The sequence below is a fragment of the Osmia bicornis genome, chromosome 9 (assembly GCF_907164935.1).
Source record: "Osmia bicornis bicornis chromosome 9, iOsmBic2.1, whole genome shotgun sequence".
Lineage (NCBI taxonomy): Eukaryota > Metazoa > Arthropoda > Insecta > Hymenoptera > Megachilidae > Osmia > Osmia bicornis.
In genome coordinates, this window is record NC_060224.1 from 364,433 (window position 1) to 391,057 (window position 26,625).

At 31.5% G+C, this 26,625-nt stretch overlaps 8 protein-coding genes across 20 annotated transcripts in view; 4 read left to right on the forward strand and 4 right to left on the reverse strand.

Annotated features, from left to right (window-relative positions):
- Positions 1-838: 838 nt before the first annotated feature.
- Positions 839-8,017, reverse strand: LOC114877494 (poly [ADP-ribose] polymerase tankyrase). Of its 3 annotated transcripts, none has more exons than XM_029190150.2 (12): positions 7,721-8,017; positions 7,169-7,371; positions 6,757-7,082; positions 6,419-6,672; positions 6,000-6,333; positions 5,753-5,883; positions 5,450-5,678; positions 4,980-5,365; positions 4,449-4,901; positions 3,824-4,350; positions 3,395-3,744; positions 839-3,275 (listed from the first exon to the last, which is right to left on the reverse strand). In XM_029190150.2, exons 1-12 carry the CDS (start codon positions 7,911-7,913, stop codon positions 3,035-3,037), a joined length of 3,627 nt encoding a protein of 1,208 aa, XP_029045983.1. In that variant the 5' UTR covers positions 7,914-8,017; the 3' UTR covers positions 839-3,034. The 3 variants fall into 3 exon arrangements, with proteins under 3 accessions (XP_029045983.1, XP_029045984.1, XP_029045985.1); XM_029190151.2 differs by lacking the exon at positions 7,721-8,017 and adding an exon at positions 7,451-7,532 and having other exon boundaries at positions 7,169-7,395; XM_029190152.2 differs by lacking the exons at positions 5,753-5,883; positions 6,000-6,333 and having other exon boundaries at positions 7,721-8,016.
- Positions 7,966-14,647, reverse strand: LOC114877495 (zinc finger protein DZIP1L). 2 transcript variants are annotated; one of them, XM_029190154.2, is made up of 9 exons: positions 14,505-14,647; positions 14,064-14,428; positions 13,607-13,975; positions 13,408-13,524; positions 12,253-13,344; positions 12,013-12,181; positions 11,256-11,935; positions 10,963-11,193; positions 7,966-8,066 (listed from the first exon to the last, which is right to left on the reverse strand). In XM_029190154.2, exons 1-9 carry the CDS (start codon positions 14,623-14,625, stop codon positions 8,046-8,048), a joined length of 3,165 nt encoding a protein of 1,054 aa, XP_029045987.2. In that variant the 5' UTR covers positions 14,626-14,647; the 3' UTR covers positions 7,966-8,045. The 2 variants fall into 2 exon arrangements, with proteins under 2 accessions (XP_029045987.2, XP_029045986.2); XM_029190153.2 differs by lacking the exon at positions 7,966-8,066 and having other exon boundaries at positions 10,637-11,193.
- LOC114877498 lies at positions 8,355-10,632 on the forward strand. Its single transcript, XM_029190156.2, has 8 exons — positions 8,355-8,444; positions 8,515-8,812; positions 8,897-9,050; positions 9,134-9,276; positions 9,351-9,541; positions 9,616-10,006; positions 10,069-10,296; positions 10,379-10,632. Exons 1-8 carry the CDS (start codon positions 8,355-8,357, stop codon positions 10,543-10,545), a joined length of 1,662 nt encoding a protein of 553 aa, XP_029045989.2. The 3' UTR covers positions 10,546-10,632.
- Positions 12,815-18,368, forward strand: LOC114877496 (WD repeat-containing protein 91). Its single transcript, XM_029190155.2, has 9 exons — positions 12,815-12,829; positions 15,181-15,414; positions 15,513-15,777; positions 15,859-15,974; positions 16,119-16,306; positions 16,392-16,704; positions 16,775-16,896; positions 16,971-17,625; positions 17,704-18,368. Exons 2-9 carry the CDS (start codon positions 15,295-15,297, stop codon positions 17,851-17,853), a joined length of 1,929 nt encoding a protein of 642 aa, XP_029045988.1. The 5' UTR covers positions 12,815-12,829; positions 15,181-15,294; the 3' UTR covers positions 17,854-18,368.
- On the reverse strand, positions 14,653-20,298 carry LOC114877499 (transcription initiation protein SPT3 homolog). 5 transcript variants are annotated; one of them, XM_029190159.2, is made up of 6 exons: positions 19,662-19,950; positions 19,346-19,576; positions 18,971-19,285; positions 18,711-18,898; positions 18,481-18,638; positions 14,653-15,046 (listed from the first exon to the last, which is right to left on the reverse strand). In XM_029190159.2, the coding sequence occupies exons 1-5, from the start codon at positions 19,735-19,737 to the stop codon at positions 18,501-18,503; spliced, it is 948 nt and encodes a 315-aa protein (XP_029045992.1). In that variant the 5' UTR covers positions 19,738-19,950; the 3' UTR covers positions 14,653-15,046; positions 18,481-18,500. The 5 variants fall into 5 exon arrangements, with proteins under 5 accessions (XP_029045992.1, XP_046143239.1, XP_029045991.1 ...); XM_046287283.1 differs by lacking the exon at positions 14,653-15,046 and adding an exon at positions 17,906-17,993; XM_029190158.2 differs by lacking the exon at positions 14,653-15,046 and adding an exon at positions 20,010-20,298 and having other exon boundaries at positions 18,357-18,638; positions 19,662-19,774.
- A 721-nt stretch (positions 20,299-21,019) lies between these two features.
- On the forward strand, positions 21,020-21,975 carry LOC114877470 (huntingtin-interacting protein K). The gene is made up of 3 exons (XM_029190094.2): positions 21,020-21,327; positions 21,563-21,670; positions 21,746-21,975. The coding sequence occupies exons 1-3, from the start codon at positions 21,172-21,174 to the stop codon at positions 21,839-21,841; spliced, it is 360 nt and encodes a 119-aa protein (XP_029045927.1). The 5' UTR covers positions 21,020-21,171; the 3' UTR covers positions 21,842-21,975.
- A 101-nt stretch (positions 21,976-22,076) lies between these two features.
- LOC114877469 lies at positions 22,077-23,546 on the forward strand. 2 transcript variants are annotated; one of them, XM_029190091.2, is made up of 5 exons: positions 22,077-22,357; positions 22,494-22,586; positions 22,829-22,907; positions 23,005-23,188; positions 23,355-23,546. In XM_029190091.2, the coding sequence occupies exons 1-5, from the start codon at positions 22,333-22,335 to the stop codon at positions 23,457-23,459; spliced, it is 486 nt and encodes a 161-aa protein (XP_029045924.1). In that variant the 5' UTR covers positions 22,077-22,332; the 3' UTR covers positions 23,460-23,546. The 2 variants fall into 2 exon arrangements, with proteins under 2 accessions (XP_029045924.1, XP_029045925.1); XM_029190092.2 differs by having other exon boundaries at positions 23,014-23,188.
- An 89-nt stretch (positions 23,547-23,635) lies between these two features.
- The window catches only part of LOC114877467 (speckle-type POZ protein), a 51,990-nt gene continuing 49,000 nt past the window's right edge, over positions 23,636-26,625 (reverse strand). For all 5 annotated transcript variants that reach the window (XM_029190086.2, XM_029190088.2, XM_029190087.2 and 2 more), the window contains one exon: positions 23,636-26,565. In XM_029190086.2, coding sequence (XP_029045919.1) covers positions 26,421-26,565 — 145 coding nt within the window. In that variant the 3' untranslated portion in view covers positions 23,636-26,420. The remainder of the gene's footprint in view (positions 26,566-26,625) is intronic.

The following is a 26,625-nucleotide window of genomic DNA, read 5'->3' on the forward strand; positions in this document are numbered from 1 at the left end:
GTTCACGTGATTTCGTCGAATCTACGAATCAGAGAACCGCTTAGTCCACGTGTTTGCATTCTTAAGCCCATGCCGGCGACAGACCTGATTCGTAGGCCAGAAGTTAATAGGAACCAAGAAAAAGACAGCAATCCCAGTAATCATCGGGCATACCGGTTTTCACCTGAATTTTTCCTCGCTTTTCCCCATGCATTTCCTAAAAATAAAATTCACTAAATTGTATTTTACCGAATGCGTAATCTTAATGCTGACATTTAAAAATAATTGACTTTCCCATAAAAATTATTATAAAATATAGAAAATGAACTAACTAATTTAAAATTTTGATTGTAAATTTGAAAGTTGTATAGGAAGTAATAGACTTCCTTTTTTAAATTTGAATTTACAATAAAACCGGAAATTTGTATCAATACAAAATACTTTTATGATATTACGTAAAAAAGATAACAATATTTAGAAAAATATTAGATAAAAATTATTATACATATATTAAAAAATTGCTATACGATAGCATTCTATCATTTATTTTTAAATAAGTCTCTCTGTTGTATAACGTAGAACAGATTAATTGTTTGCCCGCCATATTTAAATTTGTAAACTTGTAAACTCTACTGTTGTATACTTAAAAGCGATGAATCATAAAATAAATCGATGTTATTTGTTCGAATATACCATTAACGCTACAGAGACTAATTTATATCGCCGAAGCATCTCAAATTATGTTTACCGAGAAAAGCAAATAGAAAATTAGTACTACCTTACTTCCTTGATAAAAGTAATAATATCAATGACACACAGTTTGCAAAATATATAAGAATTATTTAACGACAGTACAGTATAGAAATAAAACAGACCCGTTTATTTCTTTGTCATTGTCTCGTATAGATAAACGCAGGTATAAACGAGTTCTCTTGGTAACATAATACCCTGCCACATTTCTTCAATGTAAAAGTTTCTATTATACGGTAATGTGCTTCGTTAAGTCTATTGTCACATGAAGGAAAAGATTACAAATGAAAACTTGATACACCTCAAAATACGATACAAAATGTAAAGAAACGCTTATGCGAAGGACAACATTAATTTCGTCTCTTTTCTTTTTTTTTTTTATGTTGCCTTCATTTACTTAAATAAATATTTTTCTTTTTCATTCAGTCGTTAGGCAAAGAAACGGAAAAGAAATATAAAATTGGACGTAACGGTAAAACGATTTTTTTTTCTTCTAATCAGTCTATCTTCTTACAGTCAAAGCATACTAAATTGAAATACGCTCATCGACTGCTGAATACAGTAAATACAGGGACAGAAATTTTTGTATGTTAGTTTACAATACTCAATTATTTTGTATCTTTATGTGAGAACGCAGAATTAACAAATTATAAATTTGTTGCATCGTCTTGAGCACTTATTAAACGAACACAATATTTCATCTATACACCCATAAATAAAACCGTCACCTAAATAATAATTAGGAGTGTGTGTCAAGATTTCATGAATAGAGAAAGAATTTCTTTTCTTGTACTTAACACTCGTACAATCACGTAATCGAACGTTTCTTCTTTTTGTTTTCCAACAACAATTTTTTACAACAATGTCGCAAATTAATTGAAGCAAGAGATTACTTCCATTATTTGAAGAGATCACTTTAGTGATTCCAATAAATAATAACGTTAAGAATATTTTTCTATTTACACAATATCGCGTCCATTGTTCGAGGAATAAAATACAAATTTCTTTAACATTAAAATATCTCATTGTTCTCTTATTATTTGAATGTTTATATTACTATAGACGCACAAGAGGAAAAAAGAAAAGAAAAATGATTTCGTTGTGTATTGTAACAAATGCAAGTACGTTCTTTTGTTTTTTCTTTTTTTTCTTTTTTTTTTTAAATTAAAATTGAATGAAAAGTGCAACACACGCTTATCACCTGAGAGAAATGAAACTATACCTCACATAAAAGTAAGAAACCTGAATGAGTAATTGGCGTGTTTTCGTTGAAAATGAAAATTTACGTACAATACAATGTATATTTATGTACAATATTCAAAATTACTACGAGCTTATAGGAACCCTGTTGATAATGTCGACAATACGAATCAATTTATTCTGTCTGTAATATCAACCGAATATATAAAATACTCGCATATGTATATACATATATGTTAAAGGTAAAGTCCAATATAATTAAAAGCGAACGTTTATAAATTTCTTCTATGCGATGAAACCGAGATTCTGTGCGAACGATATGGATACTGAATATAATACTTTTCGTTGTATCAATGATTTCGTGTAATCTATCGTAAACGGAATCACAGTTGATTCAGTTAGTTCATCCGAATGTTAAGAAAATATGATCCTTTATAAATCTTCTCTAATGATTTAATTGTGTGAATTGTGCTTGTGATTTACATTATAAAGATTTATATTTCTATTTATTTACAAATTAAATGTTTACCCCCGGACTTTACCTATAACGTACTTAGTTGAAATAGTTGTTTTAACCAGCATAATTGTTTATTTTAAAATTGACGCGGACGTAGAAATATTATATCTTCATCTCAAAAGCATATAATTATTATTTTTCTTGTCTTTTTGAAGATATTCCGTATTACACATAAATAATTAACATAAAAAATCATGCTGGTCTTCCATATATTCTAATTCATACTGATATATATACACTGCAGTCAATATACATCAATAACCAGGCATATATACGATTGCATGGTCGAATAAGACCGGTATATTATCACAAAATAAATGCTAAAAATTAAATGTCCTATTAATTGTCTCCTTTCAATGAATAAATTCGATAAATACATCGAGAAATTTCACTTACAAATCACCAGCATCGTACATTCACTCAAATGACCTTCCTACTTTTTCGGCTAAAGAAGATAAAAAATGGAAGAATTGATTCCAAAGGAAATCAGATTTGTTCCAACTAGATTTAAGATAGAGTGTTACAAGTTCTAGGTCTCTGGCAGCAACAAAGACTTCGCAATCTTGCCGCTGGGCTAGACTCTTCTGATCACCGTTCCTCGACACTCTCGTTTTCTCCACTTTCTTGTTGAGGTCTTGCAATTTGGTATGTAATAAGATATTCTGGATATGCTTGTTCGCCTCTGTAAACAACATATTCAGGAAATGCTAAACCACCTTGCGACGGTCTACCCATTACGCTATGATGTCCTGGTGGTGCATGAGCCATTTTCATTGCGGAAAATTGTAAAAATGACTTTCCCAATGTAACACGGCAAAGTAACAGATGTCTAAAATACAAATATATAAAACATGTACATACATAATGATAATAATAATAATAATAATAATAATAATAATAATAATAATAATAATAATAATAATGATGTTTTCATCGAATATATCTCACCTGTGGCAGATATAACAGCTTCTGTCTTTATGAGCTGGGCATCCAGTACCTCCACATATGCCGTATACATATTGGTTGCTTTTACTACTATGTTCCGCAAAATAAATTCCAGCGCCAAACATACCACCGATATACGCGTGTCGTTCGTCAAAACCTTTCTGAACAATAGCATTAATAAATGGACTACCATGGAATAACATTCTCTCGTTTGCTTGTGGTAAACTCGAGCCAGGAGTAGTTCTGGATCCAGTACTCGGAGAGGAAGGTGCTGCTGCACCAACTTCTTCGGCAACTTCTTGCCTTCTATGCGCGTAACGTTCCCATAATTTACGGTTCTGTACCTTTTGTATCTACATAGAGGGGAAAAAACCACCGATATTATAATTGCTATTCTTTTTTCTTATGTTTTTATAGTACATAACAACATACCCTAACTATATTATACCGAGAAAATATACCCCCAGAATGACCATTATCTCTATGCTGCCTAATGGTACTTTGCATTTCTTCTTCAACAGCTAAGAATTCTTTATCTTCCGCTAACAAATCCACCAACAATGTTCCAGGTGTAATAGTTGGCTGCCAAGGAGTACCAGCGGTTGTGTTTAAAAGTTTCTCCATTCCTTTAATTAGTTTGTGTCTATAACCGTACGCAGACACTCCAACTTGCTTCAAGTCTTCGTGACCCATTTCTGCTAAAATATCTAACGTAATCTGTTCGCGTTCGAACAATTCTAATAAATGTTCTAAACCAAGACTTTGAAGAAACCCAGCCACAGTTGTGATGATCGAATTGTCTTTAGAATCTTTAGAATCCCTTTCGGAGCACGTTTCTGATGGTGGCATTGGACTCAGACAAGAAGACGGTCGCGCAAGTGGAACGCATAAAGTCATAGCTGTACCAGAAGGCATAATGACAGTTTCTTGGGTGAGTGGTGGAGAAGGTGTAACTGGAACTGATCAATTTTAACGGTAAATAAATATATATCAATGTAAGTATATATACATACACATACACATACACATACATATACGGTAATTTAAATACATTTACCTGCAACAATACTGGGCGGTCTACTGTTAATAGTATTATTACCATTACTATTCAAATTAATGGCAACTCCAACGCCACCGTTACCGGATGGTATCGATGGTACTACTTGCTGCGAAGCCATAGCATCTTGTAATAAGCATCTTACATCATCAGCACTGGCTAGATCCAAGGGAGTTTGTCCCTCTTGATTTTTTGAAAACGGATCCGCACCATGTGCCAATAAAAGAGCGCACAACTGCGTTCGCCCTTTTTGTGCTGCTTCATGAAGTGGTGTAAAGCCCCATTTATCAGTTGCATTTACTACAGTATTATATTTAATGAGTAATGCAGCAATATCTAAATGACCGTAACTCGAAGCGTTGTGCAAAGGTATTAATCCTCCTTTGTCTTGAGCATTTACATCTGCCCCACGTTCAAGCAAAAATTCAGCTACCTCCAAATTATTGTATCCCGCTGCATTGAAACATAAGCAAATTACAGAGTGCAAGAGACAATATGAAAGAAAAGAACTATGTACTTGCTATGACTTACCAGCTAAATGTAACGGAGTGCTATTACGACCTTGTGCATCCCTACAGTTAATATTGTCCTGTGTAACGAGTCGCTGTACTCTTGCCAAATTTCCTTTCTTCGCCGCATCTAAAAGTGCACTGTTCCCTCGTAACAAGTCAGCTACATCTTGATCGCCATCTCTTACTAGATCCAATGGTGTTGCTCCATCTCTGTTCTTCTTGGTAGCATCCGCACCATGTCTTAATAGTAAACGAACTATTTCATATTTTCCTTTAGCAGCAGCTTCGTGTAATGGGGTAAATTTCCATAAATCCGCGACATTCACTGATGCACCATGTTTTACTAACAATTCCGTTACCTCGTAATGACCATAAGAGCAGGCATTATGTAGGGGAACAAGTCCACTGAAAACATGAAAGCAAACATTTCAATTATTGTGTATTGGTTAGAAGAAAAAAAAAGGTTACTATATCATATACGTAACCAACCCTTTATCTTTGGCGTGTACATCTGCTCCATGTGCCAATAAATATTCCACCACAGGCACTCTATTAAATCCCGCTGCGAAATGCAGCGGTGTGGAGTGCCGACCATCCAAGTCACGACAATTTACAGCGTGTGGATTTGTCTGTAATATTCTTTCAACCGCTGCTAAATCACCAGACTTACTTGCTTCCAGTAACTGTTCTTCCGCGTCATCCGTCCCACTTGGTGGATCTATAAAACAAAAATAAGAACAGAAACATTCTTTGGTTGAAAAGATTTATAGCCGAAGTGAATTAGTTTCGAACCTTGCAATATTTTAAGGACATTTTCTGCAGCTACTTGTGCTGCAGTATAGCCCTGAAGCGATACTATAGATGGATCAACATTGTATGATAACAATATTCTGCAAGCTTGCACATTGTCTTCTCTAACACACCTGTTTATGTAACAATATTTTAGATAAAAAAAAAAAGATCAAATACTTTTTCATAGAGTATAATAATTACAATAAAAAAAAAAAAGGTTTCAAATGCTTTATACAATTCACGATACCTGTGTAGTGCAGTTTGCCCTAATCCATCTAAAGCATTGACTTTTGCATTATGTCTAAGTAGCACATCCATTGCATCATAGTGAGAATGATCAGTAGCGACATGAAGAGGTGTAAGAAAATCTTTATTTTTCTCATTTAAGGCAGCATTTTTCCTAATCAATGATTCTATTACTTGTTTTCTCTTGGGATAAGGAGATGCAACGGCACAGTGCAGTGGTGTGTCCCCAGTATATGGGTGTTTAAAATTTACAACTTCTTGGGATAGATACTTTTTTAATTTAGTGAGATCTGCCTGCCTGCAGGCATCCAAGAGGCAGTGTCCCTTGTATTCGTCTACAATTAAAGTGTATCTAACAAAATCATGTTCTGTGTGGATTTATGTGAAAAAGAAAATATAATGTTCAAGCGATCAACGTACATGCCAATCTTTCTTGTAATTCCAATGTAGGAGCTACATCGATGGCGCTTTTACTGTGGCAGTTTAATTGAGTTGGATCTGCACCCTCGCTTAAAAGTAACGAGCACACCTCGGCTCTAGATTTACTAGCAGCTTCGTGTAACGGAGTAAATGCCCACAAATCACTAGCATTCACTGCTGCACCATGTTTAAGAAGTGCTTCGGTTACTTCAAAGTGACCATACGAACAGGCATTGTGAAGTGGAACAAGACCTCTGTAATATTGCCAGAATAAAATAAATAACTTTGTTGATTTTAATTAATTAAGGATTGATTCCTAATTATAAATATATATATACCCTTTATCTTTTGCATGCACATCTGCACCATTTTGTAGCAAAATTTGCACCACTCTAGATCGATTGTATCCAGCAGCTAAATGCAAAGGGGTGGATCTTCTGCCATCGCTTGCATGACAATTAACATTTAAGGGATTTAAAAGCTGTAAAAGACGTTCTTCGTTTCCTGATCTTGCTGCCTCCAATAATTCATCCTTTTTATATTCTCCTGTTAATACTGGTTTAGTTGCAGGGTCAGCTAATTCTAATGCAGTTTTTCCTTCTGTATTTCTGATATTTGCATCTGCTCCATGTTGTAGCAGAGCAATACACACATCTATTTTACCCTATCAAAGTGATGAAAACAAAAAAATATATGTATAACTCTTAAGTAATAAACTATTAGTAGACTAAGTATAAAATGAAAATATACTTTTATTGCAGCTTCGTGTAAAGGAGTATAATTCCAATTGTCCCTAGTGTTTGGATTAGCTCCTGCTTCTAAAAGGAGTCTTACAACATCAGAATGTCCAAAAGAGCAAGCATTATGCAAAGGATGTAAACCTCCATCGTCGCGTGCTTGAATAGATGCTCCAGCAGATAACAAAAATTCTACTACATCTCTTCTACCGTAACCTACGTTTAAACAACAGAAAATAACTATTTTAATAAACCTTATTGTACTAAATTAATACAAGATCAATATGAAAATTACTATTAATCTGTTGATCTAACAAAGGTAATATAAAACTATTGGTACAAAGTGTATCACACATTTAATATACATATATTCCATTCGAAAGGATAAAAGTATACATAATGAACTGTTGATGACAGCATTGAAAACTGGTCTTTGAATCGTTTCACGTTCTTGGCATGACAATGAAATGCTGTGTTTTCAATCAAAGATAAAAATCTAGAGCTGAGTGGAAAATTTCATTAGCGTGATGGGAATTGTAATAGCTGATGTAAAAATTTTGCTCACCAGCTGCAAAATGCAGGGGGGTGGACTTGCGTCCGGCAGTGTCTCGAGCATTGACCGTCTTCGGTGTAACCAACGCCTTTACCCTCGCAAGGTCTCCAGTTTTGCATGCTTCAAAAAGCTCCCTCAAAGGATCTGTGTTTCCAGATCCCGATAGGGAATCGGCATTTGTCAACGTCGATCTACGTCCTGCCATTTTACACCGCCATTTTCACGCCACTATCCGATAGATACACTTCACTGGCTCATTTCAGTGTTGAAAGCTTTCACGACGACATCGGGATGAGTTGCTATGGTACAACCCAGTGGCGCCGCCTTACACGCAGAACTACTCATTTTTTAAAAGTCTCTGCCATGTAACAAAAGTTACAATAGTCATACAGTAGTAGCAAAAGTAGTTTTGTTTATACTATATTAGTGTTCTAAGGGATTTATAAATTTTATATTTATATATATATATATATATATAAATCTACACATATTTTACATTTAATTGCATTTATAATGTATGAGATCATGTATTGTATACAAACATTTTTTTCTAATGTCCTTTGGAAGTATTTAACACCTCTAATTTATAATAAGAAAAATAGTTTCTATATATATTGTTTTAAGTTATTCTAACAAATAATAAAATATGGCGATAGATGCTTCATTTCATAAAAATGTATTTCTACTTATGCAACTTGTACCACCATCGTATGAATGTATAAAACACTTTAAGAAGGTATGATATTGAAATGAAACAAAGTTTATAATGATTACTAAATATACAGTTAATATAATAAAATTTACAGGGAATGTTTGATAAACCTAATACTTCTGGTTTTATTCATATTTCTCATTATTTATTATCTGTGTATAATGCAAAGCATTTTCAAAAAATGGTTGTATGGCCACTTATGAATAAAATGGATGAAAGAAAATATCGTATGGAAGTAAAAGCATATTTAGAAATTGTAGCAAATGAAAATCCAGATATCAATTTTCCATCAATACTCATGTCTCATTTGCTACTAGCAGGGGGAACAAAGTTTTTAATTATTATGTGGAAAATATCAGAAGTTAGCCTCAGGGCTTATATTACAAACAAGTGTAAAATATTTATTTAAACTAGAACTCAAAATCAAATGTAACATTTCTGCATATATTTGTTAATTAGATTCTTTTTTTTTGTAGGTCAAATGAAAGTATTGCAAGCACCTAGTATTGGTAATAACAAAAATATTGCTCAATTATATTTTACTACTATAAATCTGAAAAAGAATATTGCTATTTCTAAGTATAATGAAAAGGAAAAGTTAATTGCAGAAAATTTTAAGCATTACATGAAGTAAAATTTATTTTCTCTTAATAACTATTACCATATTGTATCAATTAAAAATGTGTATATTGCATAAGAATTTCATTTTTTAGATGCAAATCTAATGATTTAACAAAAATGCAGAATAACATTTTTGAAACAAAAGAAAACCTAATGAAGCTTGTACCATCTCTTCCAATTAATCCAATAATTGCAACATCACTAATAAATACTGAGGATACAGATATTATAAATCGTTTGTATATACCACATTATTTTGTACTGTAACTATTTGTATCACTAATAATTCATCTAAATTTAAACTTTCAGTATGGAAAAGAAATATTAATGAAAAATTAAAGTATTTGCATACAATAAATTGTAATTTAAACAAATTGAAAACTTCTAGTAAAACATTAGGTGTTTTGAGCCTATCCACGAATTGCGAATCATTTGATGGTAATGATCTTCCAAAAGTAAAAAATGAAATAATCCCATTGTGTTTTGCTAATAACAAACAGGTAAAATATATAAAAACTGAAATAAAGATTACTAAAAAAAACCCACGTAATAATCTATAATATTTCATTTGAAGCAACTTAATTATGGATTATACATGAATGGGAGTTTAGTATTTCATATCTTCCTGTCAATACTTAATCATGTATTGAAACGACTATACTTTTATTTGAAGATGAATTATTTATCAGACTTATCTGATTGTGAACCAAAAATAATTGAGCATTGTCAAACAATAAAATTGCACGAAATAAAATTTCAAAAATTAATAATACAAATTTCCGATATATTATGCAATGCTCAATCCAGTTTACAAGAAAGAAGTTTAAATTGTACATTGGAAACAGATATTCTTTTCCCCATGAATTTTGAAATACTTTTAACTTCACCGAAATTTAACATTTTTATCAATGATGATGTAGATGATGATAAGTTATTTAAAACGCTATGCTTTTCTCCGTTACAAGGTAATTTCATTTTCGTTATCTTCGAATGTGCAAAAATAAGATTTAATATATACAAATTTTAGGAACGTATAAACACTTGTTCAAAAGGTATAAACGCTTGTTCAATTCATCTAAAGGATCAGGAATAAAATTGCAATTTGATGACAGCATAGAAAATATTGCAATTAATTGGAAATCCCCTCAGAGACTATCATTAAGTAATAAACTACAATCTCCCAACAAATTAAAAATCTCTCCAAGATATTCTCGATTATTTTCTCCTACTGATTCGAGAAAAAATTATTTCAAAGGTCTATAACAAAATGTTTACATTGCAGAATAATTGGATCAATACATTGAGTATATAAATTAAATTTTATATATTTTTTTTAGATAATAATGCAGCATCTACTCCAAAACAATCCCGGATACATACAACACCAAAGAAATTCAACATTCAAACTACAAGCCCAGAAATAAATATAAACTCGACAATGAAAAGTATCTTTGATCTTTCTTGTAAAATTAGAAGAGTTGTAGCTTCTTTGTCTAAATCTTAACAAAACAGAGAGAAAATGTATGTGCATTATGAAAAAGCTGTATACGTATTTTTATTAAATATAACATATTTTAATTTTTAAATATAAGAAAGACTCGTTCCTTTTTATTTATAGATAAGGTACTATGTTATACATAAAGTATTGATTGACTTAATATCATACGATAATTGTACTTACGTATACTTTGGTTTGAAGAACTACATAGATTAAGTTTAATTAAATATATACTAATACTGTTTTATACTAGTCATTCCGAGTTAAAAATACTTTTTTTTATACAAAGAAACATATTCGTACGACTTTGATTATTTCAAACGTACTATTTGTTTACAATTATTCTAATTTTAAAATTTTATCTATATCGGAATCCAGATCTGATATATCTGATACGGATTCTGCATATAAAGTTTCACTTACTTTATCTTTTACATTATGTGGCGATAGTAACAATTCATTTGTCAATTTAGAATTCGATGTTCTGAATGAACTCTCTAGAAAAGAATTTATACTGGTGTAATTTATATTTTCATTTTCATTTTCATTTTCATTTTCATTTTTCATTATATTTTCATTTCTTGTTCCTTGTTTATATGTTGAAGAAAATATTGTTTCAACTGATCCTACTGGTTTCTGTCTTACCATATTTAACTGAAATAGAAGATCTGTTTTTTTAGTATTTTTCAGAATTAATTAAACCTTATAATTATTACCTGCGCTTCAAGTTTTCTTGATATTTCAGCAATTTTATCACTTTGAGTAGTTTTTAGTATAATATTATCTGAATTTTTATAAACTTCTGTCCCAGTCAGATGCTTTCTTCCATCGGTATTCCGATTACTCTCATTTGATTCTCCTTTCTTTTTATCACAATCAGATAATGATTCTTCTTCCTCTACACCATAATCAGATAAAGATTCTTCATCTCTTTCATTTCCTAAATCAAAAATAACTTTCTTTTTCATTAAACTACTTGTTGAAGCAGTTGCAGACTTGAGAACACTTTTATTATATTTTGGAGATACTGAAACATTTTGTAACTGCTGTTCCATATTTAAATTGCCCATACTATTGCTCTTCACAAGTTTATTATTTAATATATCCTTATCGTTTAGAGTTGTATTAAATTGTTCAGAATTAAATAAAGTTTTCATTTTACTGAATGAACCCCTTTGTACAGAAGATTCTTGTGAATTTATTGCATGTTGAATGTTTCCTGTAGATTTTATCGAATTTTGAGTAAGCTGTATTAATTTTTCCGTAGTCTTAATGTTAGCAAGTTTTGTAGATTTAACCGATGATTCATTATCAATTACTCTTCTAACAGAATGATCACCTTCTAATGTAGAATGAAAATCATTAGACGCTGTACCTGTTAGTGGAGAAGTATTACCTATAAAAAAAAAAGCGAGATTGTTAATTTAAAATAAAAAGAAGTAAAAGTATTAATTATTGAAAAATAATAATCACTAAGATTTTTTTTATCATCAAGTGATGCTGGTTTGACAGCAGTGACCAATTTATGTGAAGGTGACTTTTTAAAATGTTTAAGACTTTCGGCCACTTTGTCTTTCTTAGAAATTTTGTCAAGAACTTCTTTAATTATTTTTAATTTAATTTGATGATATTTTGGTAATTTCTGAAAAGTTTGGAAAATTAATTTTAAAAATTTCATTTAACTGAATAAAACCTTATGTACATTTTTCTTACTTTTGTAGCAATTTTTTGATGATGTTTCAAAATATCCATTTTTTGCTTAAAAGTTGCTTTAGGTATTCCCTGCCATTCAGGGTCTATTCCTAAATCTCGTAATTTCTGTTCAAATATATCTTTTAAATTTATTTGTAGTTTTTTATAAAGTGAATCATGTTCTGTTAGTCTTTTAGGTTTTGATGAAACTGATGTATGTGTTATATATTTATGTAATGGATAATTATTTCGAATCTTAGTAATACTCTCTATTTCTGAAGGTATACGTGAGTCAGAAACAGATAATTCTGAGCTTGTTTCAGAAGAAAAATTGTCTGATAAAGTTTCTAATTTTTTATTTTTTACACGAGATAGGAAATCTTGAGAAATGTTTTTGACGGACGAACCTTTTAACTTACGTATATTAGATTCATTTAACTCAGCTTTCTTAATTGATTCAATAGTTAAATCTTTTGATTCTGAAGTATCATTTCTTTTATTTTCATTATCAAACTTTATATCTTTCATAGTTTCTGTACTCTGTTGTTCAACACTTCCTTTACTTTCACACATGATGGTTTGAGTTCTAGGTTTCAAGGTATGCATACTTTCCGATAATTTATTTTCTAAGGCTAGTAGAATTTCTTTGTTTGATGGATCTGAACTTATACTATTAATATTTCCAACAATAATTTTCTGTGTTTTCATACTTAACTGAGATTCTTTTTTAAAATCATCTTCATTTGATTTCTTTTCAGTTTCATTGAATTGTTTCAATATTGCAGATTGGTTGTATTTTTTCGGTAAATTATTTTCAGAATTATAACTATTTTCATTTAGCTGTGAAACATTTATTTCATTAGATAAGGAATGCAATTGTTTACTTTGTTCAGTTAAAATATTTGATTGATTTGCAGCTTGGCGTTCTAGATAATTAACTTTAGATTCATATTCAGCTTTCATACTGTCAGCTATTTTTTGTGTTAGTTTTAATTCTATGGTCAGTCTTTCAACATCTTTCTGATGGTGATGTTCCAACTGTTCTATTTTTGATTTCCAAAAATTTTCTTGAGCAAATAATTTTGCATGCATACTTTCTATGTCTGGATTTAACTATAAGAATACATACAAAAGATCATTTACTCAAATATAAATCATAAAGAAACGTATACTTACTTTTTCAAACAGCTGATTTCTTAATTTTTGAAACTCTTTTTCTTGCTGATTCATCAATGTCTGCATATTTGTTTCTGTTTTATATTCATACATAGTTTTTTCTTTTTGCCTTAAATTCTGTTAAAACATTTATCATTCAAATTATTATAAATTAATTACAAATTGTACAAGCATTTACCATTTATTATTTAAAACTTACGTGTATTTCATCAAACAGCATAGTTTTCAAATTTTTTATTTCCTCTTGATATCCTTTATGTTCTTGATACTCTTCAGATTTATTAACATTATGTTTAAAACTTTCAGCTTCTTGTTCAGACTGTTTTTTATCATATTCTATTGTCTTTTTATCAGAAACTTTTTCAGCTTCATTTCTTATCACTTTTTCTGTTTCATTTAGCCTTTCCTTTAAATTTTTAATTTCATTGTGTAATTTTTCAGTCTCGTTACGATAGTGCTCGTGTATAGGAGATGCAGGCATGTATAAATCTGATGTATACGCATGGCGACGTATAACGTGAGCACTTACAAACATAGAAGATATAAAAGTTTTTGGGCAATGGGGGCACTAAACGAATAAATAAAATTTACGTTATTTAAAAAATGACAATTTTAACTACTTTCAGTGTTAATATAATAACACATAATTTTCTTACTTTATATATTTCACCACTACAATCTCCAATCTTAGTTTCTATTAATCTATTTCGCTCTTTTGTTTTTTCTTTTAAACGTTTTATCATTTCTTCCAAGGTAGTTATTTCTTTCTTTAATTTAACATTCTCTTCTATTTTTGATCTCAATTCATCTTTTAATATTATTACACTATGATCCAAATATTGTTTACAATACAATAAATATTCAACTGCTAGCTGTGCAAGGCGAAATAGTTTAACAAAATTTGAATCTAAAATTTTAACATCATATTCACTTTCTAGACAATAATCTATTACATTATTTATATTGTCATCAATCGTATAAAAATCTCTTTCTCCTATAACCCGATCTATATCTATGCTACCTGAAAGAAATGTATAATAATATTACATATACATACTCTTAAAATGACTGAAAACATGTTATAAAAATTTACATACTTATACGGTTCCAGTCTATTCGTACTTTAGATTTATGCTTATCAAAGTAAAAACCTGATTCTCTTGCCAATTTTGGAAAATCGTGACACCATTTGGTGCCAATATGTAGGGAAAATGCCATTATAATATTTATAAATATCTTTACATGTATCTATATATACATTATTCATCGTTTATAACTATATACTTATTACATAAACATATAAAATTATAAAATGCAGTACATGATTGTATCGTCGTTAACATTATTTTAAACTTGTTAGAAGGAAATAATTATACTGTAAAAAATGTATTGACACATAATGCAGGCTAAGTTATTAGAAGTAAACAAATATAACGCTAGCGCCATCTATCGGGAAACCGCGGAAACTACTCGACAAATAGGTTAACCTGATCGGTAAGTTGTTGAGTAGTTTCCGCCGTTCTAGTACAGATAGCGCCACAGTCGAAAATATTTAATTTATGGCGGGTCTTTTAAAATACATGTTTGTCAAACGGTTGTTTCAATCATTTTCTAGTCTTGTGCTGATTTTGATTGATTTCTAAAAATACAAAAAAAATTTTTAAAAATAGAATCAAAGGGAGAATTGTGTCTTTTCAATTGTGAGAATCAGTTACGGTCATTTTTTTATATTCATACGTAGAGGATATTAATGTTGGCAACATTGATTGTCAGATGATAAACGAAAATTCGCTGTAAATTCAGCGAATATCAAAATGGCCAAAGGATGACAACATACGGCTGTCAGTTAAAGGAGAAAGTTGATATTTCAAAGAGAATCAAGAGAAAATGTCTCACATTCAGTATGTGGATGAATTGGTGAAAGAATATTTGCTTTTCAGAGGTTTCAGTCAAACCTTGAAAGCTTTTGATAATGATTTAAAGGCTGAGAAAGAGAAAGGCTTCAGGGTAAGGATGAAAGCATTTATGATAAGCAATAAGAAAGATCTATTAAAACAATGTTTATAAATTTCACGCATTTAATGTTTTGTATGATTCATTATCAGGTTGATAAAATTGTTGATCAGTTAATGCAGTATATATACAATTATGACTTGGCATCTTTAAGAGAATTATGGGGGCATTTAGACACAAGAATGTTTTCTCGTTTAGAAAGTCATTTTACACCTGCTGTAAGAAAGTTGGAGAATGCTGTTCTAAAAATGTATCTGGTAAATGCAGCAGTGAATAATAAACAGGACAGAATTCAAGAGTTTTTTATCAAAATGACACCAGAGCTGCAAGGGCATTCAGAATGGAAAGAATGGTTTGGTAGGGAAATTTTATTTTCCCCTTGCTTCTAATGCTTATGAGAAACAAAAAAGAAATGTATATTCTGTTTTACTTTTATAGCATTGCCATTTGTTAAAAATCCTGAAGACAATCCAGCATACTCTGTACATTTTAGTAGACAGTGGCAGGATACTATGTTAGTGTCTCTGCACAATTTTCTTGCTACTATTTTTCAAGTAGGTGAAAGGTATTTTGCGTCGTGCCTCTCATATTGCAAGTTTTATTATTTTGATATTTTATAAAGTGATACTATACTTATATCTGATCAAACTAATGTATTGTTATATAAAAATTAACTCTTTGATAATCATTAATTATAGTGTATGCCTCTGCCAACATTACTTACTATAGATGAAGATACAAACAGGTTGAAAAGACTTCAAGAAGAAAATGAAGCATTAAAACAACGTTTAAATGATTCTGTTAAAATAGAAAATGTAATGGATGTGAATCCAGGACCAGCTCCCCAGCATCCACCACTTATGGATGACTTTTATATAATAGCACAGTAAATATTTTATCTACATAATGCATTAAGTATATAATACTTGTATATATACTCATACTAATATGTTTCTTTCTGATTAAAACAGAGAATCCCCTTTATTAGAAAATCCTAAAACTTTAAGAAATCTTATAAGAAACATAGGCGGTGGTTCCAGTCCAATTTTAAACAGAAAGCCTACAAGTGGGAAGAAAGTTGTGGAACCTGAAATAACATCGACAAAGCGAACGAATACAAAAGGGAAATTAAACTCTATCAGTAAATCTGAGTCGGTTAGCAAAAGAAGCATTAGTTGTGATTCAAGGCTATCTAGTTCTAGAAAAAGAGATTCGTCCATAGACGCGGTAGCCGAACGCAAAGCTAAAGATAAAATTGATTCCACGTATATTCTTCTTAGCCAGGTAAGATAATTATTAATGTACATTAAGTACATTACAAGCTTTGTGTAATAATAAAGAGGATAATATTTAGGAAGAGTACACAGAGCACAAAACATCGATAATTCAATGTAAAAGTAATGCAAGTGGTTCATACGTTGCTACGGGTGATGCAGACGGCATTATCAAAGTATGGACTCCAATACCATCACCAAAGTAATTATTTGAAATATTCATGATAATTGATTTTATGCTTCGAGTGCATGAATGAAATGTTCCTTTTCTTTTAGGACTGTTACTACATTTATTTCTGCTCCCGCCAACTCGAATAAAGCTATAACTGCATTAGACTGGATATCAAAAAACGAGCGTTATTTTTTACACGGTGATAACAATGGTCTAATTCAATTACACGATACTCGCGATTGCAAAACTTTATGGGACATACAACATGAAAATTCTCGAATCATCACACTGCTATGTAATCCAACGGAATCAACATTTGTGTGTTCTGTATCAAATTCGAACGAAGGAAAGCTACTATTGTACGACATAAAAACAAGAAAATTAGAAAGAACTTTACCAATGGACCAGAATGTAACAGCGTTATGTTCTGCGTTTAATCATAACGGACAACTTCTTATCACGGGGTTATCTAATGGAAATATTTTAATACATGATCTGAGGCGAAATGAAATAATCGACAACATAAGTTGTCATGCCAGTCCGGTTATAGATATAGAATTAATTAACGATTACACGAATATATGTACGCAAAGCGAGGATGGAAAACTATGTCAACGAAGTTTGAATCACTCAGGGAAGATTTTATGGGAGACGAAAATTAAAGTAGAAAAAAATACCGTTCACGGGAAGTTATTTACGTTCGACCAAAGTGGTAACTACATGTTACTTTGTACACAAACTGGAGGAAATATTTACAAAGTATGTAACTTATATGTGTTATATGTATTAGTATTTTATTTCTATAAAAATGATACTAAATGTTAGAATTCTGTTTAGATGCCACCAGGTACTCAAGCGAAAGTGTTAGAATTAGGTGGACATAAGGGTACGTTATGTTGCGACTGGTCTACCGCCAATCAATCCGGAACTTGTATAACCGGTGGTGCCGAAGGAAAAGTACGAGTATCAACGCTGCTTTCACCATGATACAAAAGTAAAATTAGTATCTGTGTGAATTCGTAAAGTACCGTAATCATCGTACGATTAGCTCAAATTTGTAGATATTAATGCCTAGCATATTGAATGTTAAGATGAAATTCCATAGTCTTATTACACCGGAATGAAACCTAAGAACATTTCATTTAAAATATAAGCTCGAAGAAAAGATCCAAATATTTTATAAAAAGTACAATGAATGCAAACGTATCACGCGTTAGTGCAAAGTCAAATGTATTATAAATCTACTTTTAGAATGAAATCAGGGACTATCAATTGTAAAATGTACAGAAAGTAATCCTGTAATTATAAAGGGAAGCATAAAAATATATAATAATATCTATAAATGTCATGTTATTAATAGAATACATGACTCAAAGTTTTTGTAAAAAGAGTAAGATGTTAACTTGTGTAGTAGTTGTCATGTGTGAAATCGAATTTTAGAAGTCTAAGATAAATCTGTAAGGGTACCAGAACATGTCAATAAAGATTGGTCAATTTTAAAACGCATCTTTATAAATTATTAACTTAGTATACTAAAGTTCAACAAAATACTTTTACGGCAAAATACTGACGAAAATGATATAAATCTTAAGTCTTCTTAAATCAAATTCTTACCCTTTTGGAATCTGTTTATGTCAACAAGATAATAGCTTTAAATGTGGTTTCCGCATTGACCAACGATTAAATGGACCTGTCGTATCTAATTGTGGAGACCAAAATCTTCTGAGAGCTTCAATTATTTCTGCTGGTGTGATTGGTTTTGTTATTGCAACCTAATTAATTATAATAAAATATATTATTCCTTATATTAATTTGTACTTTGACTATATGAAAATCCAACAAACCTTGCCATGGTAATATGGTTTATAAGTGTACGGATTAACATAACTAAGTCTGAGCCTGTCTATAGAATCTCCGTATATTTTATTTTGGTCTTGTCTTACTAACAATGCCAAATCTACAATTTGTGCTACTGTTTCATATGCTAAATATCCCAAAATTGTATATCCTTGTTTGGATATTGTTATGTCACCTAAATAAAAATGTATTTAACGTCTAAAATCATTATGTATAGCATAATGTATTGTAATTTAAATACACTCACTATCAGTCAATAACCAATCACTAAATTTATGTCTATTTTTATTTGCAAATGATGCATTGCGTGCTTTACTAAATTTTAAGTATCTAGCTTCATCCATTGAACGTGTAACAATTTCAGCACGAATACACCTCTGTTGTTTGACTTCATCTATGGTGGATGACACTTCCAGAAGTTCCCCAGTATTATCAATCAAACTTAGGAAACTGTAAAGTGGCCCTTTATTTTTACATCCTTCTAAATTATCGCTTTGTATAAAATTCTCGGGTAAATCGCTCTCTATTGTCTTATGTACCGAAGATTTGAATTCCTTCAATTCTGTAAAACATAACCAAATTAAAGTAATGCGCAATTAAAAAATATTCGCGTTAAACTTGCCTAAATATTTTAGGAGACGCTGTAACTTCATTTTATCTTTGCGTAATAAAAAAATTAAATCTTCGGCAGAAATACAAATGCCTTTCTTTGAATTCCCTCGTCTTTCAGAAACTTCGCAAGCCTTTCTTACAATTGTTCTCATTTGTTGTAGAACAACTTCTTCGATGATTTTTGCAGATTCGATTAATGGTTCGCTGCTGTCACCAAATCCATGCATCATTTGTCGAATTTCTATTAAATATTATCTTTATTTAACATTTAAAAGTACAGATCCTAAATGCCAGTGATTTATTTAAAAAATTAAAATTATAAATACCTGCAGTATAATTTGCAGGTTCATTGCGAAAAAACTGTGAATCATTTGCTACTTTAGAATACGATGTTTCAGCCATTATTACAATTAAATAGAACCTTTTATTTTAACAAATTCTGAAACAAAACAATACGAATTAGGTTATGTGCAGGAGCACATGTTATACGCACAACTGTCACCCGATTTGATTTCTTTAAATGTTATCCTAATACAAAAATAAGAAGAAACATTATATAATACTGATTTAAATACACAAAATACAATATCTGTAAGAATAGAGCAAATAACAGATAAATATATGTATATACATAAATGTTTAAATAATGTTATCGTAAAAATTCAATTCCTCACCTATTTGAATTTCCCCGAGTAAAAAATTTAGCAACGCCATCTAGCGATTGGGGTTTTGGAAGTGCTCCTGGCACCAGGATCGCAGAATACTAAGGAGGTACCCGGCAAAAAGAAGTATTCGCCCGCCAAAACTGCGCGCATGCGCAGAAGGGTACCGACGTAATGGCGGATGCAGAATAAATGACATTTGCAGCCAAGCATAATCAATTACTTCTTTTTCGATAGCAACTTCTACACTTTTATGGTGAAAGAATATAGTCATGTCCATTAGTTACATTCCCTTATACGCCATGTATCCGTTGCACCTGCAAATAAACAAATATTAATTAGTTTAAGAACGCCTGCTCGCGCGGTTCCTGCACCCGTATAGTAATTATCGAATTACTTTCTCATTTTCTCATTTTCTAGCAATATTTTATACACTTTTAAGCTCGTATAATGCTCATTGGGCCTTTACGAATGATATGCAGACAATTATATGTAGATTTATTGCGTAATTAATGAGTTATTACTATCCCTTTAATTGATTTACCGATTTACCGACACCATTTTGAAAGTGCGCCTACCCCCACCTTCACTACGCATGCGCACAGTTTTGGCGGGAGCCCACCTCTTTTTTTTATCAAATACCTTCTTTCACCTTTCTGCTCTCCTATTACAATACTTTTAGTTCGCGTTTCCAACCGCTAGATGGTGTTGCTAATTTTTTTTTTAATTGAGCGCAATTTTTAAGCGACAGGAGCAATACCTTATACATACTGTGGATAGCAGAAAGAATTTATATAACAGTTTTTTAAACACACACATACAATAACGTAATATATCGAACATTTTAATTATCTATCTATGTACATAGAATGTATTATCTATCACATCGCTCTTATCTAAAAATAAATTTGTGAATGATTCATAAATGATAAATATTTCCTGCTTCGTGTAATGACAAAATGATTTTGAAAATATCTCGTTTGAGCCCACACAAACTAATTGTGGAAATGGAAAAAAAAACAGATAATATCAATGTATAGACTGCCTGGTGTTAATTAAAAAATAAATTGTCTTGACATTGACTAACTGTTAAGATTAGATTTCACTCTGAAGTTATCGTATAAATCTTGTTATTCTCGATGAACCGTGAAGTATGTAGTATAAAGAGGAAAAAATGGCGGATAACGATGTAAATGGTGATTCCGATGAGGTACAGCAAGAAAAATCACAAAGGAAAGCGGCGAAATATGACAGCGGTGCGGCAGATTTAGAAAAAGTAACCGATTACGCGGAGGAGAAAGAAATATCTTCGTCTGATGGATTCTCTTGTGTAGGTAGCTTTTATTGGTCTTCTATCCCCACGTGTTTTTGATTGTCAACAACGTTTCTTTACCACTTTTTATAACCTTACGAATTTATCCTGTTAAAGTTATCAATAGTTATTTTATCATTGTGTCATTCATGATACATTAATGTAAACATAAAAGTTATAAAACCAAACCTAACCTATAAATAGTGCATACAGCTGTACATATATACTATTTACAATAATTTATTTATTACAGGCTTTAAGTATAATCGGAGATCGACGAAACAAAGAAGCCGCAGAAAAGAAAGCGAGAGAGAAAGAATTGCTAAAAGTCCCTATCAAAAAGGAATATGTTGATCTCATTGTAAGATGTGCTTACACAACTGTTGTTAATAACATTTGCTTATTATAGAAAATTACAATGTTTATTCCGTTTAAGGTAAAACACATGGAAATAAGTCGAACAGCAGCCGAACAAATTCTCAGGGAACACGGAGGAAACGTCGTGGAAGCTTTAATTACATTAACAAATTGACTGTACAGCATAAACTTGAAGCAAACTCGTATAAGTCACAATTTTATTGTAAATTATATGATCTTAGGAATTGTTATGACTTTCGGTTATTAATAATTTATTCATATATATTACAAAATATACTCTTAAGCGATTTTGCATCTTTCTATTTCTTACTTTACCTGTTAACACACTTTACTAGAATGTATTAAAGGGTATTCTAAGCTGAAGGAGAAATATTAATTGTACGTGTTATCAGAGAGTTACCTGTTGATAAGATTGTAGCCTTTATATTTGAAGTTCTTGAGTGTTTTAGTTTAATGCAACATATGTACCTGTTTGCAAAGGGTTAAATGTTGGCAAAAAGTTATACAAATGTCATTTAACATTTGTAACACACTCTGTAACTGAAGTTCGATTTCTAACGTGTGAAATGAATGATAAATTTTCTTCAAGTTACAGTCAAATTTTTGTAAATTTCTCGGTTGCGTCAACTTTTTAACATAGTCGCAATGAATGAGTTTATAAATGATATAGGTATGTATTATTTTTATTTCTTTATGTACTCTATAACGAATGTGTTCGCGCGTTACGCGCTTCCGAGATGAATGATTAATCTGTTAAAAACATTATTATTATTATTATTATTATTATTATTATCATTATTTAACAGAGGTAAATACATCAGGACAACTTTTAAACGACTCTTCATGCAATCAAAACGATTTCTATTCTAATTCGTGTAAGGTTGACTTCAAACGCAAAGGTAAGAAAACTAAAATATTCCTAATCAGTGCAAAGAATTTTCAGGCTTACTCTAATTATACTTTTATTTTCCTGCAATACACCGATCATCATTCCTCGATTATAAATTGTACTGGTAAGATTTATTATACCTACATATTTATAAACGCTCTCATCGTTGCTATAAATTTGATGCAGTTGAAAAATTTGTAAATATGTAATTTGTATCTTTTTGTAGGAATAAAAATTGGAGTTTCCTTACAGCTACGCAGCTTGTTATTTTTCTAATATTCGTATTGGGTATATTTTTTGCGATTTTAATATATTGCAAAAGTTGCAGCAGGTACGAATTGATAACTTTAAGAAAGAATAGTCGAAAAAACAAAACCATATAGCATTGTTTTTCCACCTATGTGTATAGTGCCAATATCTTTAATAAGCATTTACAGGACATCCGCAAGGTATTCGCAAAACAGTTCCCATGAAAGTGACTGTAATCAACGAGGGGAATCAGAAAATATAAATTCATTACCATGTAACACTTTATACGAATCCAGAGACAGGCCACCATCGTACAGTGAAGCTTGCAGTGCTCCACCTCTGTACACAGCACCTTTCAACAGGGTATGTTTATCTTTCCTTCAATAATTAAATTTAGAATCAATGCAAAGAATAATAAAAAATCAATTCCATTATTGATATTATCTATTTACTTACTATCTGATTTGGTGGTGAAAACTTTTGTCTGATTATGGAATGGTTATCGCACGATAATTTTTATATCTTCTAGATATCTATGCTTGAAGTACCACCAGTTTATCCAGAAACACCTAAGTCATCTGATCGAAAGGCATACTTGGAGAATCAAGCTTTTCCAGTAATAAATCATATATAACAAATCATATTAAAATCTACGCTTATTCTGAATGTAAGATCTTGAAATTAGGAAGATGAATTTAAAAATAAAAATTAATAATTTTCACTCTCGAGATACTTATTTTACTATTGTATATCTAAATATGTAGAAAACGAAACACGCAGTCAGGGATAATGAAGAAAAATCACGTAAAATTCTCATGATTATATAATGAAAATGTCATTTATTTGATGTGGTGCAATGACTTAAAGTAAATGGAAAAATGAACGTTTGTATGAGCTGGGTTCGATGAACAGCAGTCATGTACTTCGAAGAGCTACCACTGCTGAACTATTCAGTTACAAAAAAGCTTTTCTTTCCTTTTCTTTTCTTTTTTTTTTTTTTTGTTTCTCAGGTTTAAATGCAATATACAACGGAAGTGTATCAGACAGCAGCGCAGTAGTAGCTAGCGCGACACGAACATGCTGATTTTCATGATGAGGTAACACTTGTCTTACTTGTACTTAGTTTATCAAATTATCCAGTCATACGCTCATGCAGATTGGTTCAAAGAATTGTATCTAATGTCTGTGTGTTTCATTTCTTTCTGTTCGAACCGTTGTACGGATTAATATTAGTTTTCGTTTTAGGAAAAAAGAGACATTCAACGTTTCGAGTTTCATGAGATATTTTGCCGCACAGTCCCAAAGATAGAACATGGGTAGTATAAGAATGGACGTAGACATTTTTTCACTTTTAAATTTCTTCTTTAAAATCTGAGCGATCACGGCCAAAATCAGTTCCTTAAACCGCTTACAATAATTATTTCGTCGTTAATTTTTCCTCCTTGCTTCGTCGTTTTTCTTTCTTCTTTTTTGTTGTAAGCCCTAACGATCTACGACTGAAATTAAACATCGTGTAAAAAACGGTGGAAAAACCTTTCCTAACTATGTTTCCATAGGAGATATTATATATCATTCTTTCTGATCGCGACAGAGAAACGCGTTAATCGTTGTGGTGACAAACGAAACGCGTAGTTACATGCCGTGATCAAAAGAGACACGTTATTACAATCTAATCTCGTATTAATTTGTCGTAATTACAATTACATTTACTTAAAGCATTGCTAGTGTTTTGTGTTTCAAGGAACATGAGTTTAGCACAGTCTGTAAAATAGAATAAATTATATAGTCGGTTATTGTACCCTTCATTTTAAAAGTATGGTTCCGTTCGGTTCAGTTCTTATAAAATACACAGTAGATATGTACAGTAAAAACCTTAAAGTCGAAAGGGACGCTAGATTTGGGACTGTCCGGATATAGCGACCGTTTCCTTAATAGATATACATTCACTGGCTGCCAGGATCGTCAGAAATTCTAGAAAGGTTGTGATACACAATTGCGGTAATTACAAGTGGTCTTATCACAGAACATGTATGGCATTAAATCTTCAATATCATTACTCCATGTAATGGTTAGATATTATATCTCACATTTAAAACATTCGGTAAAGCTAGATCGGAGGATCAGGAAGCCAGTACGGTACTAAATGATGATTATTCTTTACTTCGGTTTTGGTTGCCCATAATTCAGATCATTGACCACGCACAATTTCGCAATTCAATAGTTCATTACACAAAAAACGATTAATATCTTCGTACTATATAATTGACTAACTTTTTATTTTATACAATTTCTTGTTAAGTTTGTCATCTTTTTTTGCTTTTCTTATACTTCGTGTGTCCACCAGTTTTACTTTTTTTTATCATTTTTCCCTTCTAATAACACGTGTGTCATCGATTTATTTTTCTTTTGCAACGCGATGCTTGATAACACGTCTAATTAATACACATGTATCCTGCGCACAAATATTGATAGACATTTCAATAATAATCAACATAAAATTCGATAAATTATGGACAACCCTAAATTTAATACAATAATAGAATAATAATAATAATAATAATAATAATAATAATATAATAATAATAATACAATAATAATAGAATAATAATAATAATAATAATAATAATTCGAATCTATCACTGCATCTACTATGCAATACTCGAGAAAACAAAACAAACTGTGCCTAAGGATTAGGGGGTAGGAAATGAGGGATGGACGAGGAGAAAAGGCCGCATAAAGAGAGGACGTAGGTCGGTGTCTGCAGACAAAAAATATACAAAAATACGGGGCACAGATTGTGTAGCATTAATAATAATCATAGTAGTAGTCGTACATGTTGAGAGAAAGAGATCATAAAAAACACTAACTAGAATCATTTTTCTCCGTCCTTGGAAGAATTCGACGTTCTTTTTCTTCTCTTTAAACTAAAAATCACTATCTTTAATAAACATAGTATCTAATGTTTTTCTTTTCCTTGCTCGTGGCGCCACAACGAACGAACCAACAAGCGTGGGACAAAAATTCTCGTTTGATCCGTACAATTTTTTTCTTGATAAAGGAACAAAATCTTTTTTTTTCTTTTTTTTTTGTTTTAATCGTCTTGGATCGACGTCTATCACAACTTCCTTCGTGCATCATTGTGTCTGTTTGTGTATCCTGAGATTCCTCTCGTCGTGTGTATACGCGATTGAAGCAGCGTGGCACACGTTCCCATTCTCCATCTGTGTGTTCTGTGATAGTTCCCTTTTCAACGTCGACGATTTCACTGAATTATAATATAAACAGAGTCTATGTTAGCCATGGATCTTTTTTACTGTGTATCTTGCCTCGAACTGGCCAAAGAGAGAGCGACCGCCTGTGTTTATTTTGTAGCTGTTGTTGTTTTTATCTAACGAACGATTAAATATCGGTCGGATAGAATCACGGCGACAATCGTCCGTCGCGGTTCCTTTTTCAAAGTGGACCAGAGGATGGCGCACTAGGAAACATTTATTTAGCACTACTCGTCGTATCACTGTACACAAAAAAGTCATGAGGGATGCAAAATAGGCGGGGGCGATGTGGAGGTCGTGCCCGGTGTCAACGGTGATTGTTTTCAGCTCTGTTTCACTCGCTTCCTGGGCGGTCCGATCGGTGGAATTTGTTGAGTGGCCAACGCGCGAAACGCTTCTGCTATCAGATGCGGATGAGAGTTTACCATCGACTTGAAACCCGCTGTGTCCATCACGTCTGTCGCGTGTCTATAATAGTGAAGGAAAGAAGAAAAACGCGTATAACAATTTTTTTCAATCACCTTTGGA

Coding starts and splice junctions, on each gene's coding strand:
- LOC114877470 (XM_029190094.2), top strand. CDS start 21,172: ATGGCGGATAACGATGTAAATGGTGATTCCGATGAGGTACAGCAAGAA. Junction 21,328..21,562: donor CGTCTGATGGATTCTCTTGT/GTAGGTAGCTTT, acceptor TATTTATTACAG/GCTTTAAGTATAATCGGAGA. Junction 21,671..21,745: donor AGGAATATGTTGATCTCATT/GTAAGATGTGCT, acceptor ATTCCGTTTAAG/GTAAAACACATGGAAATAAG.
- LOC114877499 (XM_029190159.2), bottom strand. CDS start 19,737: ATGGCTGAAACATCGTATTCTAAAGTAGCAAATGATTCACAGTTTTTT. Junction 19,286..19,345: donor GCGTCTCCTAAAATATTTAG/GCAAGTTTAACG, acceptor TATGTTTTACAG/AATTGAAGGAATTCAAATCT. Junction 18,639..18,710: donor AACCATATTACCATGGCAAG/GTTTGTTGGATT, acceptor ATAATTAATTAG/GTTGCAATAACAAAACCAAT.
- LOC114877496 (XM_029190155.2), top strand. CDS start 15,295: ATGTCTCACATTCAGTATGTGGATGAATTGGTGAAAGAATATTTGCTT. Junction 15,975..16,118: donor TTCTTGCTACTATTTTTCAA/GTAGGTGAAAGG, acceptor CATTAATTATAG/TGTATGCCTCTGCCAACATT. Junction 16,897..16,970: donor ACTCCAATACCATCACCAAA/GTAATTATTTGA, acceptor CTTTTCTTTTAG/GACTGTTACTACATTTATTT.
- LOC114877494 (XM_029190150.2), bottom strand. CDS start 7,913: ATGGCAGGACGTAGATCGACGTTGACAAATGCCGATTCCCTATCGGGA. Junction 7,083..7,168: donor TACACGAAGCTGCAATAAAA/GTATATTTTCAT, acceptor TCACTTTGATAG/GGTAAAATAGATGTGTGTAT. Junction 4,902..4,979: donor CACTCCGTTACATTTAGCTG/GTAAGTCATAGC, acceptor GTTTCAATGCAG/CGGGATACAATAATTTGGAG.
- LOC114877495 (XM_029190153.2), bottom strand. CDS start 14,625: ATGGCATTTTCCCTACATATTGGCACCAAATGGTGTCACGATTTTCCA. Junction 14,429..14,504: donor AATAGACTGGAACCGTATAA/GTATGTAAATTT, acceptor CATTTCTTTCAG/GTAGCATAGATATAGATCGG. Junction 13,345..13,407: donor GAAATCAGCTGTTTGAAAAA/GTAAGTATACGT, acceptor GTATTCTTATAG/TTAAATCCAGACATAGAAAG.
- LOC114877469 (XM_029190091.2), top strand. CDS start 22,333: ATGAATGAGTTTATAAATGATATAG. Junction 22,358..22,493: donor TGAGTTTATAAATGATATAG/GTATGTATTATT, acceptor ATTATTTAACAG/AGGTAAATACATCAGGACAA. Junction 23,189..23,354: donor ACACAGCACCTTTCAACAGG/GTATGTTTATCT, acceptor TATATCTTCTAG/ATATCTATGCTTGAAGTACC.
- LOC114877498 (XM_029190156.2), top strand. CDS start 8,355: ATGGCGATAGATGCTTCATTTCATAAAAATGTATTTCTACTTATGCAA. Junction 9,542..9,615: donor GTTTTGCTAATAACAAACAG/GTAAAATATATA, acceptor TTTCATTTGAAG/CAACTTAATTATGGATTATA. Junction 10,007..10,068: donor ATGCTTTTCTCCGTTACAAG/GTAATTTCATTT, acceptor TACAAATTTTAG/GAACGTATAAACACTTGTTC.